General features: G+C 42.4%; 1 protein-coding gene across 1 annotated transcript in view; it reads left to right on the top strand.

The window, feature by feature from the left end:
- The window catches only part of LOC138261672 (uncharacterized), a 229,051-nt gene that overhangs the window by 166,308 nt on the left and 47,672 nt on the right, over window positions 1-15,071 (top strand). The window contains exon 4 of the mRNA XM_069210908.1: window positions 7,775-7,863. Coding sequence (XP_069067009.1) covers window positions 7,775-7,863 — 89 coding nt within the window. The remainder of the gene's footprint in view (window positions 1-7,774; window positions 7,864-15,071) is intronic.

The following is a 15,071-nucleotide window of genomic DNA, read 5'->3' as shown; positions in this document are numbered from 1 at the left end:
CAGTAGAGGATGATTTCCTGTTTAACACCTTGGCATCCACCCACGCTTCCTATCAGAGTCTGCCAATGCTCCCGGGCATGCTCAAACATGCGAAACAGGTCTTCGAGGAGCCTGTAAAGGGACGGGCTATCAAGCCTAGAGTTGAGAAGAAGTACAAACCTCCCCCAACAGATCCGGTGTTCATAACACAACAACTTACACCAGACTCAGTGGTTGTAGGAGCGGCAAGAAAGAGAGCAAACTCTCAATCGTCAGGAGACGCTCCACCACCTGACAAAGAAAGCAGAAAGTTTGACGCAGCGGGCAAACGAGTGGCAGCACAAGCAGCCAATCAATGGTGGATTGCAAATTCGCAAGCCCTACTTGCTTGCTACGAAAGGGCACACTGGGACGAGATGCAACACATCATACAGCACTTGCCCAAGGAACACCAGAAACGCGCCCAGCAGGTAGTGGAAGAAGGACAGGCCATATCTAACAACCAGATAAGGTCCGCACTAGACTCGGCAGACACGGCAGCATGAACGGTCAACACAGAGGTAACCTTTCGCAGGCATGCATGGTTAAGAAGTTCTGGATTCAAGCCAGAGATTCAACAAGCGGTGTTGAACATGCAATTTAATCAAGAACAGTTGTTTGGGCCAGTAGTTGACACAGCAATTGAGAACTTAAAAAGAGACACGGACACGGCCAAAGCCATGGGCGCGCTCTATTCCCCACAAGTCAGAGGCACCTTTAGGAAACCACAATTCAGAGGAGGATTTCGGCAACAAACATCAGAGCCTTCCACCTCTCAAACCAGACCCACCTATCAGGCACAGTACCAAAGGGGAGGGTTTTGTGGTTCCTATGGAGGACAATTTCCAAGAGGAAGGGGAAAGCTCCAAGCAACCAAACCAAGCCAGACCAAACAGTGACTTCAATGTCACAAAACCCCAACACTTGTCACCAGTGGGGGGGGAGTTAACCACATATTATCAAAACTGGACACACATTACCACAGACGCATGGGTCCTATCAATTATCCAACATGGTTATTGCATAGAATTCACAAAATTCCCGCCAGATGTACCACCAAGAACGCACAATCTGTCCCAACAACACTTAGACCTATTACAAATAGAGGTCCAAGCACTACTACAAAAACAAGCAATAGAGCTCGTACCCAATCATCAGAAAGGAACAGGCATCTACTCACTATATTTCCTAATTCCAAAAAAGGACAAAACGTTAAGACCTATTTTAGATCTCAGAAGACTGAATCTCTTAATCAAATCAGACCACTTCCACATGGTAACACTTCAAGATGTGGTTCCCTTATTAAAAAAGCAGGAATACATGACAACATTGGATCTCAAGGATGCGTATTTCCACATACCCATCCATCCTTCTCACAGAAAATACTTAAGGTTTGTAATGCACGGTGTACACTATCAATTCAAAGTGCTACCGTTCGGAATAACAACAGCCCCAAGGGTATTCACAAAATGCCTAGCAGTAGTAGCCGCTCACATAAGGAGACAGCACATGCATGTATTCCCATATTTGGACGACTGGCTAATAAAAACCAACACTCAACAACAGTGTCTTCTCCACACGCAATACGTTATAGAAACTCTACACAAACTGGGGTTTTCTATAAATTACCAGAAATCACATCTGCAACCATCCCAAATACAACAATATTTGGGAGCAATACTCAACACACAAAGGGCAATTGCCACTCCAAGTCCACAAAGAGTCCAAGCGTTCCAAAATGTAAGATCAAGCATACAGTCAAACCAACACTACCCAGTAAGGTTTGTAATGAAACTTCTAGGCATGATGTCTTCATGCATAGCCATTGTCCCAAATGCAAGATTACACATGCGGCCCTTACAACAGTGCCTAGCAAAACAATGGACACAAGCACAGGGTCAACTTCAAGATCTAGTGTTGATAGACCGCCAAACACACTCCTCGCTTCAATGGTGGAACCCTATAAACTTAAACAAAGGGCAGCCATTCCAAGACCCAGTGCCTCAAGCTGTTATCACAACAGATGCTTCCATGATGGGGTGGGGAGCACACCTCAACAAGCACATCATACAGGGTCAATGGGACAATCAACAAAAACAACTTCACATCAATCATTTGGAACTGCTAGCGGTGTTTCTAGCATTAAAAGCATTTCAACCACTGGTAGCCCACAAACACATCCTTGTCAAAACCGACAACATGACAACAATGTATTATCTCAACAAACAAGGGGGGACACACTTGTCACAACTGTGTCTCTTAGCACAAAAGATTTGGCATTGGGCAATTCACAATCATATTCGCCTAATAGCACAATACATACCAGGCATTCAGAATCAGTTAGCCGACAATCTCAGTCGAGATCACCAGCAAACTCACGAATGGGAAAGTCATCCCCAGATCCTACAGGATCACTTCCTCCGCTGGGGAACACCAAACATAGACCTATTTGCAACAAAAGAAAACGCAAAATGCCAAAACTTCGCGTCCAGGTACCCACAACCTCAATCCAAGGGCAATGCACTATGGATCAGCTGGTCAGGGATATTTGCTTACGCTTTTCCCCCTCTCCCACTCATTCCTTATCTGGTCAACAAACTAAGTCAAAACAAACTCAAACTAATACTCATAGCACCAACCTGGGCTCACCAACCGTGGTACACAACACTGTTGGACTTATCAGTAGTACCCCACATCAAATTACCAAACATACCAGATCTGTTAACACAACACAAACAACAGATCAGACACCCGAATCCAGCATCGCTCAATCCAGCAATCTGGCTCCTGAAGTCTTAGAATTCGGACATTTAAATCTTACACAAGAGTGTATGGAGGTCATTAAACAAGCAAGAAAAGCTACAACTAGACATTGATACGCAAACAAATGGAAAAGATTTGTTTGCTACTGTCACACTAATCAACTACTTATTACACTTACAAAAGTCTAATCTAGCATTCTCTTCCATTAAAATCCATCTTACTGCAACATCTGCCTATCTGCAGAGTACACATACAACATCACTTTTTAGAATCCCAGTCATTAAAGCATTTATGGAGGGGACTAAAAAGAATCATACCCCCAAGGACACCACCAGTACCTTTGTGGAACCTTAATATTGTATTAACACTACTCATGGGCCCACCATTCGAACCCTTGCATTCTTGTGAAATGCAATATCTGACTTAGAAAGTAGCCTTACTAATAGCTATCACATCACTTAGAAGAGTAAGTGAGATACAAGCATTTACTATTCAAGAACCCTTTATACAAATAGATAAACATAAAGTGGTTCTCCGTACAAATCCAAAATTCTTACCAAAGGTCATATCACCATTCCATCTAAACCAAACTGTGGAACTCCCAGTCTTCTTTCCGCAACCAGACTCAGTAGCCGAAAGAGCCTTGCATACATTAGACATAAAAAGAGCACTAATGTATTACATTGACAGAACGAAACAATTTTGTAAAACAAAACAATTATTTGTAGCCTTCCAAAAACCTCATGCAGGTAATCCTATATCCAAACAAGGCATCGCCAGATGGATAGTTAAATGTATTCAAACTTGCTATATTAAAGCAAAAAGAGAATTACCTATTACACCAAGAGCACATTCCACTAGGAAAAAAGCGCCACAATGGCTTTTGTTGGGAATATACCTATGACAGAAATTTGTAAGGCAGCCACCTGGTCTACGCCTCATACATTTACTAAGCATTACTGTGTAGATGTGTTAGCAACGCAACAAGCCACAGTAGGACAGGCTGTATTAAGAGCATTATTTCAGACAACTTCAACTCCTACAGGCTGAACCACCGCTTTTTGGGGAGATTACTGCTTGGTAGTCTATGCACAGCATGTGTATCTGCAGCTACACATGCCACCGAACGGAAAATGTCACTTACCCAGTGTACATCTGTTGGTGGCATGAGACGCTGCAGATTCACATGCGCCCTCCCATCTCCCCGGTAGCCTGTAGCCGTTTTTAGTTGAATGAAAATTGTAAATATGTAAATAAATATTCTTTTAATACACATTAAGTACATACATAACTACTCCATTGCATGGGCACCTCTAGTGTACTCACAACTCCTACCTCACCCTCTGCGGGGAAAACAGTCTAAGATGGAGTCGACGCCCATGTGCAATGGAGCTGAAAGGGAGGAGTCACTCGGTCTCGTGACTCGAAAAGACTTCTTCGAAGAAAAAAACAACTTGTAACACTCCGAGCCCAACACTAGATGGCAGGATAATGCACATCATGTGAATCTGCAGCATCTCATGCCACGAACAGATGTACACTGGGTAAGTGACATTTTCCATATAGATATAGATATAGATATATATATATATATATTTATATATATATATATATCGCTGGATGATGTGTCACCATTTTGTCCTATTTCTATGTTTATATGTTTGTAGCTATCCCGGTTTTTGGTTGTAAAAATCTGGTCACCCTAGCAGTGGCGCAACGCATAATGATGTCCCTTCCTGAAGAATGTAAGGAGGTGCCCCGAGTGTCCCATATTTCATAGGTATTCATTGACCTTGGCTTGAATGGGGTCACCCCAAAGCAGAGGTCTTCAAACTGGGGGGCGGGCCCCCCTAGGGGGGCTTCAAGTGATCACAGGGGGGGTGCCAGACTCTGGCCAAAAGAAGCATTACACACATAACAGGCCTTTGTTTTAAGCAGAAGCATGTTATTGCATCTTAAAAAGATAACAGTACTTAACAGCAATGTTTAAATAGGTCTAGATATATTTAAACATTGCCATCTTTATACAATAATTGTGCAAAATTCTGAGGAGGGGGCCCAATGAGTTTTATTTTTCAGCTGGGGGGGGCACGGCATTAAAAAGTTTGGAGACCTCTGCCCTAAAGAGTTAAGGAGGTCCCTGAAGGGGAGGGGGCTGCGCCGCAGGAGCTACATGGGCTTGTGTTACGTCCTGATAAGAGGCAAAGAGAGTACAGCTAAAGCACTTTAACACCAAATAACACAAAGTATAAACAGCTGAGTCATACCTGCCCCATCAATCTCAATGACTCAGCATATTCATGTTTGCTCCTAATTTATTGATGTAAAAATGCTTCAAGCGTGCATCTTGCCCACGAGGGACAACTGTAGAGCTTTTACCACGAGGCCTAACGCCATCTAATGCACTGTTTCATGCTCATTTCCTGTAATGGCTTTTACATCTTATAAAAAATGAATTATTGATCTACGGTCCATAACTAAGACAGTGATTGCCTCTAAGGTTCAGGTGAGGAGGCACTGAGGGTGTGCCAGGCGCTCTCTACAAGCATCCTGCCAAGAGGACAGCTCTATCAAGAGCGTCATTTTGTACTCTATCAATACCCAGCTATATATTTTTGAAGACCTATTTGTTTGCTGTGCAGTAAGTTAGTCTTAGGGAGGTCGTAAATCACACAAGGTGTGTTTGTTTGTTTTTTAAAACGTGAAGTTTTTCAACGTTTCTGTTTCTTTGGCCATTTGCAAAGTTTGCAGACTTTCATATTTTAGCTTCCTCTTTGTCAGTTACATATCATTTCACTCCCCAAACTCCCCAAAGTGAGTTACTTTTCATTGCAATAATACCCAAATTGCAAATGTATGCAGAATTTTCCTCTATGAGTTTACTTGCTACTTCGCGAAGTAGTACATTTTTCCAAAGAACTTCAATCAATCTGCAAGAAAAAACTTTGCAGCTTTGCACAATGTTTAATAACAACACAAGTTAATTCGTTTGAGGTGATAGGTACTGTTTATCCTTCTTCACAGTATTTTGTTTCCCACAGCTTCGGCGCTTTAGGGGATGAAGTAACTCCACAAAACAGAACTCTGGATGAATTAAAATATTTTTTGGGATCCCATTTGAAACAAAAACATTTTCACTCACCACATGAAACGTTGTTGCAGGTTCATTAGAGCATCTTCCCGACACGCCTGCACGGCTTGTGCCACGCTCAGGCCCAGATTTACTAGACTGTCATGCAGCGCATAGCAGCAGGCAAAAAGTCTGTGCGGCGCTGTGTGAGGAGAGAGCAGGAGAGCGCCATATTTACATGGCTCTCTCCGCCCCCCTCCCTAGCGCCGGTGCAGAAATCTGCTGCTGTGTGCCACGCACACACCTCTGTGCCATTGCGCACGGGTGTGTGTGCGTGAGGCTAGCATAGGTTTTGTATTGGAAGGGTACTCTTTCAGTACAAAATACTATGCTGAGACACGCTTTAAAACTTTTCCTAAGTTGTATGTGTGCTGCACATTGAATCACGCATGTAAAGTTGGGAAAGAGAGGGGAAGTGAAAACATTTCTCCTTTTAACACCTGCTTTCACATGGAGTTAACTTTTGGCGCAACACCCTGTCTACTACTGTTTGTAGATAGGATTTTGAATCAAAAGGCATGGGTGATTGCATGAGTAACGCCTTTGTACCACCCATGTAACACCCCCTTGACACTAAGCAACATAAAGCTTTATGCTGCTCTGCATTACTTTAGAGTACTTTTCAGTGCAAAATAAGGTTTGCACTGGAAGGAAACTAGATAAAAAAAAGGTTTGCATCGATTTTGGGATGTAAACAAGGCTTAAAATCATAGTAAATATACCCCTCAGTATCCACTCTTTCGTCCACTGGACACACCCATGTGCATGCAGGACACAAGACACAGTTTGTACCTTGGTGTTGGGCTCCAAAGATGCAGCGTAAGTCATGGATGTAAACAAGCAGGACATGCTGAGTACCTATAGTAAATTTACATGGCCTTGGTGGATGTTGTAGTGAGGCTGGAAGAGTGCCACTCAACAAGCCTCTGAGCTGGCCAACACTAAAAGAGTACTTGAAATTTGCAGCATCCTTAATCTTCACTGGGCAAGGGAAGTGCCATGAATGTAAACTCAGTAGCCCTGAGTATGAAAGGGAGGTGACAGATCATGGAAAATGAGGAGGGATAGATTACCTTTGTGTGGCACAGATGAAACATTGGCTGAGACCGCAATTATTATGGTCTTGGACGAAATCCAGTTTTGAGCTTATCGATGCATTTCAAAGGCTCTAGAAAGCTCTGTAGATGTTCCACGAACAAGTTTCCAAATCGTTGTACGATGATGGAAACCCTTCAGTCGGGTTAAAGCTGCTTAACACACTGGCATTAATGATGGGTTTCTTCAGAATTGGGGTCCAGGATGGTAGATTACACTGATAAATTCACTTGTTGACAAAAATGAGGGCCACTATATCTGAAAACGACTTTGCTCCTAATGGACCTACACTGACGAGTGGAATATACTTCCAGCCCCTAGATACCTTCAGCATAACACTTCTACAAGCATTGAATGGTACCTTGGCAGAGCCAGGCAAACCCTCTTTATCCGACGTCAACTGAGAGGCCAGTCTTTAACAGAAGTCCTGAAATCTGATCCTGAGGCACCCCTAGACTGCCGACAGCCCCATGAGGCCAAACGGATGTTAGACTGGACACTATACAAATGCCAGCGACATAACACAGCAGAACATAATCTATGGTCCTGTGGAAAAAAACTAGTTAGGAATTGCTAAAACATCATGTAAGAACCTGTACCAATTGAATCCCTCCATTTATTTACACCCAAAAGTATTACACACATCTGCCTAAGCCTATACATAATTATATATTTTTTCGCATGTTGGTTTGTCACTCTCCCGTGGTATAGAGTAAGCAGCACAAGAAAATTTTAAGGAATTAAATACTAATTCTGACTCTTTTTCAGGTTCATGTAATGAATCAGACAGTAATGATGACTCGCTTCCCGACCTGGAAGAACCTGATATTTCAGATCCACGGACAGCGCAGACACAGGTACAGCAAAAACAAGCATTGGCAAACCACCAGAGTTGGCTTGCATTTTGATTCCTGACTAAAATATTTTTAAAATGCTCATATGTTATAGCTTTGTGTATTTGTGACTTGTAATATAGAGTCTCATTCATTGCAAATGAGCACTATTTAGGCGGTGGAATAATTCACTAAGATCCATTAATTACCATGAGATGAGAGAGAAATACTCCTCTAGGTGGAGCCAAAGCCCACTTGATGAACAGGCTAAGCCACTGATAACAACAGATCATGCAGACAGCTGCGCTATCAAGCCAGACCTGAATACACATACACACACAATACATTATTTACTTGAAATTTAGTGCTGCTACTCAATGTTTCAAAGTTTACCTTTCATGCAGAGTTGTCTTTCCTATTCTGAGAAGCACAGTATCTAATTGTTCCACAAAAAAACACGTGCTGGTTATGCAGGCTACTGCAAAATAATTGAAACTTGAACAACTAAATCACATTTGTTTCAATTTCCTGGGTAATTTTATAATATCCAAACAATAATTTTATCTCTTTTGGCTAGTGCAGTTTAACTGTTGGATAAAGTGTTCAGAAATCCTTTTAGTGTGCAGGATAGTTTTTTTTTTTTCGGGGAATTATTTTTAAATAAGCGCACAATTATTTTAAAAGTGCACCATGCATCTAAAATGTGCATATTGCACACTATGCAAACACTGCTTTTAGAAATTACACACCGTTTATTACAAAATAATGCAGTTTTATTCTTAAAAGTGTCCAGAATTAATTGTAAATGCACACAAATATTTGTTCTAAGTGATAAGTGCTGAATTTTACTACACAAAGAACATTCAAAGAGGCTACTTACCACGGTTGCACCAGAGCCTGAGGCATCCTTGCTACGCCAATGCATTGATCGCGGCACACAAGCAAAATCTTGGGTTCCTCACTTGATATATCAGTCCACACCCTTATACATTTGGCTTTTTCACTGGCATGTCAAATAAGAGAATATACATCTATCCGTTGTTCCTTGCATTTTATAAGAGAGCCCTTAGCAACTAACAGTGTTCAATCCGTGTTGGTCTAGTTTAACTTTACAAAGTTAGGCAGGACCGAATAATCTTACAGAATTCAAGGATTCAAGGAACCGAAATACTCACTATGAACTACTCTGATGACTTTGGCCTCCCTTCATAAAAGTAATGTGAGTAAGCAGATTTTTTTGGTTTAGCCAAAAGTCACTGCATAGTGGAAAATAAAATAGTGTCTTCATGAGCAATAGTGCTTGTGTTAACATGCATTATTTTATATTGCAGTACCAATTTCAATTAAATTAATTTCATTTTATAGAGCAATCTAGTACAAATAGTTATCAATAAATGCAATCCAGTGTATGCTGTATCGATATAATCCAGGCTATTGCAGTTAATTCCTAACCAGATATAAAATATTTTTTCAATTTCTGTTATAAAAACATATTTAGTCTTTTTGCGACACAAGAACCCAGCCCCTTAGAGCGAATCCTGTGTCAGCTGTAGCGCAGAATAAGTGGATTTAAACCCAGGTTACACAAACCATAATAAAGAAGATGTTAATTCACACTAACAACACATGGTTGCCTTATGGAACAATTTAATTAGAGACAAAACATATTACTAAAATTAAGAACAGAAATGAATGATTTTCTTATCTAGGTAGTAAACGATCCGTCATGTACAACATTTTATTCATTCACTGAAATGCCTTCCTTCATAAATACCACTGGAATGGTTTGTAACATTGTTTCTAATGGAATAAGTACTCAAAATAAAATAATTCATTTTAATAAAGTCAACAATTGCTCATGCAGATATTATATCATATTTTACGCATTATTTTTTTGTTACCTGAGTGCACACTCCAGTCTAAACTCATCTCTACTTGGCCGAAAAGAGTATCCCAATGTCACTTAAGTAGTGCTGACCGAGCTGTTGTTAAATCATATCTGATCCAACAGATTTAACAAACTATTAGTGGATCTCTAATCTGTCATAACCTACAAAACTAATGCAATAGTTGAGTATAAACCAACTCAACAGTTCATGAAAGACTAAAACCTGCTTGAGTGAGTTCAGGAAGGCTTGTGTCATATTTGCTGAAGTTAATCGGTAATAGTGGAAATTCCAATTACCTACTCCTGAAAATAAACGTCAGCAGTCAGCGGTGCTTGTGTACTTGATCTCCTAGCAGACTTCCACCCTATCAGTCCTCAAGAGCTGACTTCATAGAACTGGAAGTGGTGGAACATGAGATAGGGTCAGCTCCTTCTCATTGGGTAACTTATCAATAGTGTTGATGCTTTTGTTCCAATGATCACACCTGATGATCTGCACGCTTCCTGAGTGCTCGGAGCTGCTTCCCTTTTTAAACAGTTATCTGCTGCCACCTAAAGATGTTATCCTGTGCTGTGGGATCAATTTTTTTTTAATTTATACAGCTGATCTGCAGCTCCTATCTTAAGCTCTCTCATCAAAGTGGAAAGATTGGTCTTTTCATCCTGTTTACATGCAAATGAACGATGAGGAACTTAGTAAAATAATGATCTGCCGGCTGGCGACATCCCTATAAATATCACAAGTGTTTTCCATCTAAAAACTCAGGACCAAAACAGGTTCGAATTTTAATTTGTCAATTATGTTTACCTGGGCTAGTTTGAAAGAGGGGGAGACTTTTCCAAGCAGTGAAAGCTGCATATTTAAAGCCCTTGATCACTGGATCAACTCAAGAAAAGAAAGTGAAGTCAACATCGAACGGGACTTCCACATTCCTCACCCTTCAGCTGGTGGACGGCTAAGTTGGGAAGCCATTTAAAGAGGACCAGTTCTTATCCTTTCAGTGCCACAATCTCAGTCTTGGCTTCATTCATACAAAGAAACCCCTCTTTTGTCCAAAGGAACACAAGGTTCAGGTGTGTTGTAATGTCTTGGTTCACAGGAACAATTTTCAGCTTGAAGTGTATTTGGGTGTCATCAGGGTACATCGCGAGTTTATCTGATATTGCAGTAGGAGCTGAGGTGAAGGGAATATGTACATATTGAAAAGCAGGTAGGTTGGGACGATCCTGAGGAACTCCTGAATCCATGTACCTTGAGTCCCGAAAAGGCCAGGGTTAAAATTGCATCACGTGCACTTTGACCCGAAAAACATCAGTGACCTATCCCCATGTCCCTCCTTTAGCCAATTAATACCTTCATATTTTTCTTTGAAGGGCTAGAGGAAGGTCAAAGGGTGCAAACTTTTGAAAGTACACACAGCTGTAGAAGCCCACTTTACTTTTTCTCCCTGCCCATAAAGTGTATCTGACCTCTGAGTACAGGAGTAAGATTTGCTGTGCCAAGGGTACCAAAGATCAAGCAACAGGTAACAGCTGCCACCCACAGCTGCCCCTATTTTATGCACATACGCATTAGGAAGATTCAGATTCTCTTATACAGACTTATTGACTCCAGTTTGACTGGAAGGATCGATCTAATCAGTGCTAGGACAGCCTCAGAGAATACAGACAAATACAGAGCCTTCTCAATAATATGTTGTGGTCAACAGCATTAAGGGTTGCTGAAATGTCGAGGATAGGGCAGCTGATTTTTTATTTTCTTCCAAAGCGTTCAAGAGTTTTGCCTGTCCAAGGGTCTTGCTGGGAGAGAAAAGGATGACATTGGATCAGAGATCTTTGGATAATTCCTTTAAAGAGGAAGATATCAATCGTGGATGTGACATCTTTGCATGGAGTTGCTTCAGACTTGCTACTGGACATGGCTTGGACCAAGATCAGTAACTCCTGCTTTATCATTGGGTAGAAAGTGGTGAATGCAGATTGAAGTGAAGGCCAAATGACAGGAGAGTAAGATAAGGGACCTGAGGCACTGGACTGGAGTTTCAGATTTTGGGATTAGAGAACAGCAGGAAACACAAATGGTGTTCTGGGTGCCTGGCTCGATGCGCTCCTGTAGATATTCACTATCTCCTGTGTTTGAGTTATGGCCTCGCCAGTGCCAGCTTTGAGAAGTGTTTCGGTGGTGGAGTGGTAGTATGATGGTAAGAGGCGCTGTACTGTGGTGTCAGGTGGGAGTGAGGTGGTGTGGAGGAATAGTCATGGTGGTAGTTACAGTGCAGCACTGCCATTGGCAGAGTGGTACTGAGGGTGGCAGTGCAGTGGTATGTGAATGGTAATATCACTCTGCAGGAGTGGTAGTATGGAAGTGTAGGTGCCCGTAAGGTGCCATCAGGTGGAGGTGCTATGGCGTGGGATGGTGCTATGGTGATGTGAGGTGACGCTGTGCTGCTGTGGAGTGATGGGATGGATGGGATGATAGTGCAGTGGTGGTGACAGGAATGTGCTAATGTGAGTTGGTAGTGCAGTCATGTCGGAATTTTAATGCAATGCTCAGAGTAGGGATGCAGCATTTGTGATAGTGTGTGCTGTTTATGGGGTGTAATATATTGCTAGGAAGCGGTGGTGAAGTGCTGGTTTGCCGTGCTATGGTGCCAGTGTTATTGGAGATGGTAGTCCTTTGTGGTGGTTAATAGAGCAGTGGTGGTTCTGGCAGTGCAGTGCCAGGTCGTAGTGTGCTGCTGTGAGTTTCAGGGGCCGTGGCTGAGGTAATATGCAGTACCATGGTGCAGTCGTACGATGTTTGGGGTTGTTGTGAGTTCGCATGGAGTGGTAGTCTATTGCTATTATCCAGAACGGCGCTGGAGTAGCAGTGCATGCTGGCATGCTAGCAAGGTACTAGAAGGGTCTATTTAGTTGTGCAGTGGTAGTAGAGCTGCAACATGGTGTGTCAGTGCATCAGCTTTAATGTGGTGGTTAAGAGTGGTAGTGCTGTGATGGGCAGCAGTGGGCTGGTGGTGCAGTGGCTTGTTACTGCTGTGCTGTGGGTGGAAAAGGGTTGAGCAGGGCTAGTGGTGCAAGTAGTAGTGTGGTCCTGAAGATCAGCGTGCCATGCTCGGGAGGATAGTGTAGTGCTGAGGTAATAGCGTGGGGCTGGAGTTGTGGTGTGGTTGTGAGTAGTGTGGTGCTTGGGATATTTAGTTCAGTTCTGGAGGGCGGTTTTTTGGGTAGTAATGTGCTGCCTGGAAGTGGTAATGTGATTCTGGAAAGTGATAGTGCTGTGGGGTGGGATTGTGGGTAAAGGCGTGGTTACAAACTGGATGTAGTAGTGCAATGGGTGTCAGTGTGGTGCGACAGTGTGACAATGCGTTTGGTGGTTTGGGTGCAGTGTGAATGTGCAGCAGGGTTGTGCAGTACATTTGGCGAAAGTGATGCTGAAGGGCATGTGCAGTGGACTTGGATGACAGAAGTATGGCACCTGGGAAATGCAGTGGTCCCTGTTCAGTGTGCTGGCCATATTGAGTTCAGGAATATATGCTAAATCCGAAATATTCACTCAACCCGTAAGAGGGACCATGTTTGACTGCAATTCTTTTCTGTTTGCTGGTTGCAAAAATAGTTCGATGCTCAGTCATACCAATCATAGTGCAGTGGACCAATGAAAAGCCTAATGCACTTCACCGGCCCACAGAGTCCTGGTAGGTTTCTTGCATATGCATTATGCCTGAAAGACAGCTAACGCTCTTTGCAGTCCGACCTAAGAACACAATGTCAGTCACATCAGTGGCAAAATAGGACTTTAAGTGAGAGACTCATAGGGCGAGGCTCTGGAAGGGACATAACTGGGAATGGGGAGTTGCAGTCATGAATTCCTCAAGAATGCACGATAAAGTGAAAGTCTTTATGTGAACTGGAGTTTTACTTATGCAGTTTTCTATAGCATACATATGACCCAAGACCATTAGAGTGCTTCATAAAGGAACACCAACAGGCTACATGTTATTGTAAATAAAACTAACCAAACATGCCAATGTCAAAGTAAAAACCATCCACATCCATTGAACGGGGCATATATAGAGAAGGAAGTAGGGGAAATAGGTAAAAATGGAAGAATATTATGCAATGAAAGAATTGGGAAGCGTCAAAAAAAGAAAAAAAGAAAAGTACCCTGAAAGAATAGAAAGAAGAGTGGAAATATTCAGAAGGCAGAAACAGCATGTTGGGAGGTATCAAAATTGGAACATCTGCTCATTACATGAAAGGGCTTCGATGTTAGAATAGTAGATAATGTTCTTAGTCTTAGTGCAAATGTCTCTTGAAAAGGATAGTTTTAGTCTTCTTTTTTAAAAGTTGCAAGACAGCGAGCTGTGGGAAATGTTGGTGGAAGTGATTTTCAAAGCTTTGTGGCACTGCAAGAGAAGAATTACTCACACTCTGTTCTTATTTGAATCTCGGAGGCCCAGGGAAACTGTATTCTACATTTAACAACCCCTGCTGACTGCCAGAAATCTTTTACTTTTCAGCTAAATTGGAAGACCCAACATGTGCAGAGTTTTGCAAGTGATGCAAGCAGGCATAAATTGCACTTTAAGGGCAGGAGTAAAGTGGTCAAATTGCTTGCAACCAGAAATAAAGTGAGCGGCTGCAAGTAGGAGATTTAGTTAACTTTAGGTAGGCCAGTGAGAAACAAATTCCAGTAATTCAGTCTGAAAACAACAGGTGCTTGAGCTAAAGTCTGTAGGTCTTGATAATTAATAATCTGTCTTATACCCCAAAGTACCCCAGGTTGGCAATGTACGGGCTTGGTAGAGGTTCTTCCTTGCAGGTTAAGTCTGTTGTTGAGGTTAAAACCCAGAGATTTGGCGCTATGCATATTAGCCAATTTACAGTGAAGGAGAGGCAGGAGTCAAAACAGTTAGGCAGATTTTTTTCTGGGAGACTCAAAGAAATTTAGTTTTCGAGGAGTTTACTTTTATTTGATGATTGGACATCCATCCTTGAAAGTTTTTCAGGGTGCTGGAGAGTAAAATAATGTAATTCAGAGACAAAATCTTCCAATACATTGGGGTGTTGTCTGCATGATGATCAATTAATCAATCAGTACATTTGTAAAGCTCGCTACTCACCCGCGAGGGTCTCAAGGCGCTGAGGGTGGGGGGTAGGGGAGCTGCTACTGCTCGAACAGCCAGGTCTTGAGATGTCTCCTGAAGGTCAGCAGGACCTGGGTCTGCCGCAGGTGGATGGGGAGGGTGTTCCAGGTCTTGGCGGCGAGGTGGGAAAATGATCTGCCACCAGCTGTTGTCCTGTGGATGCGTGGAACAGTGGCAAGGGCGAGGTTGGCGGAGAG

This window comes from Pleurodeles waltl, chromosome 10 (assembly GCF_031143425.1).
Source record: "Pleurodeles waltl isolate 20211129_DDA chromosome 10, aPleWal1.hap1.20221129, whole genome shotgun sequence".
NCBI lineage: Eukaryota > Metazoa > Chordata > Amphibia > Caudata > Salamandridae > Pleurodeles > Pleurodeles waltl.
This window is presented reverse-complemented; position numbering and strand designations above follow the sequence as displayed.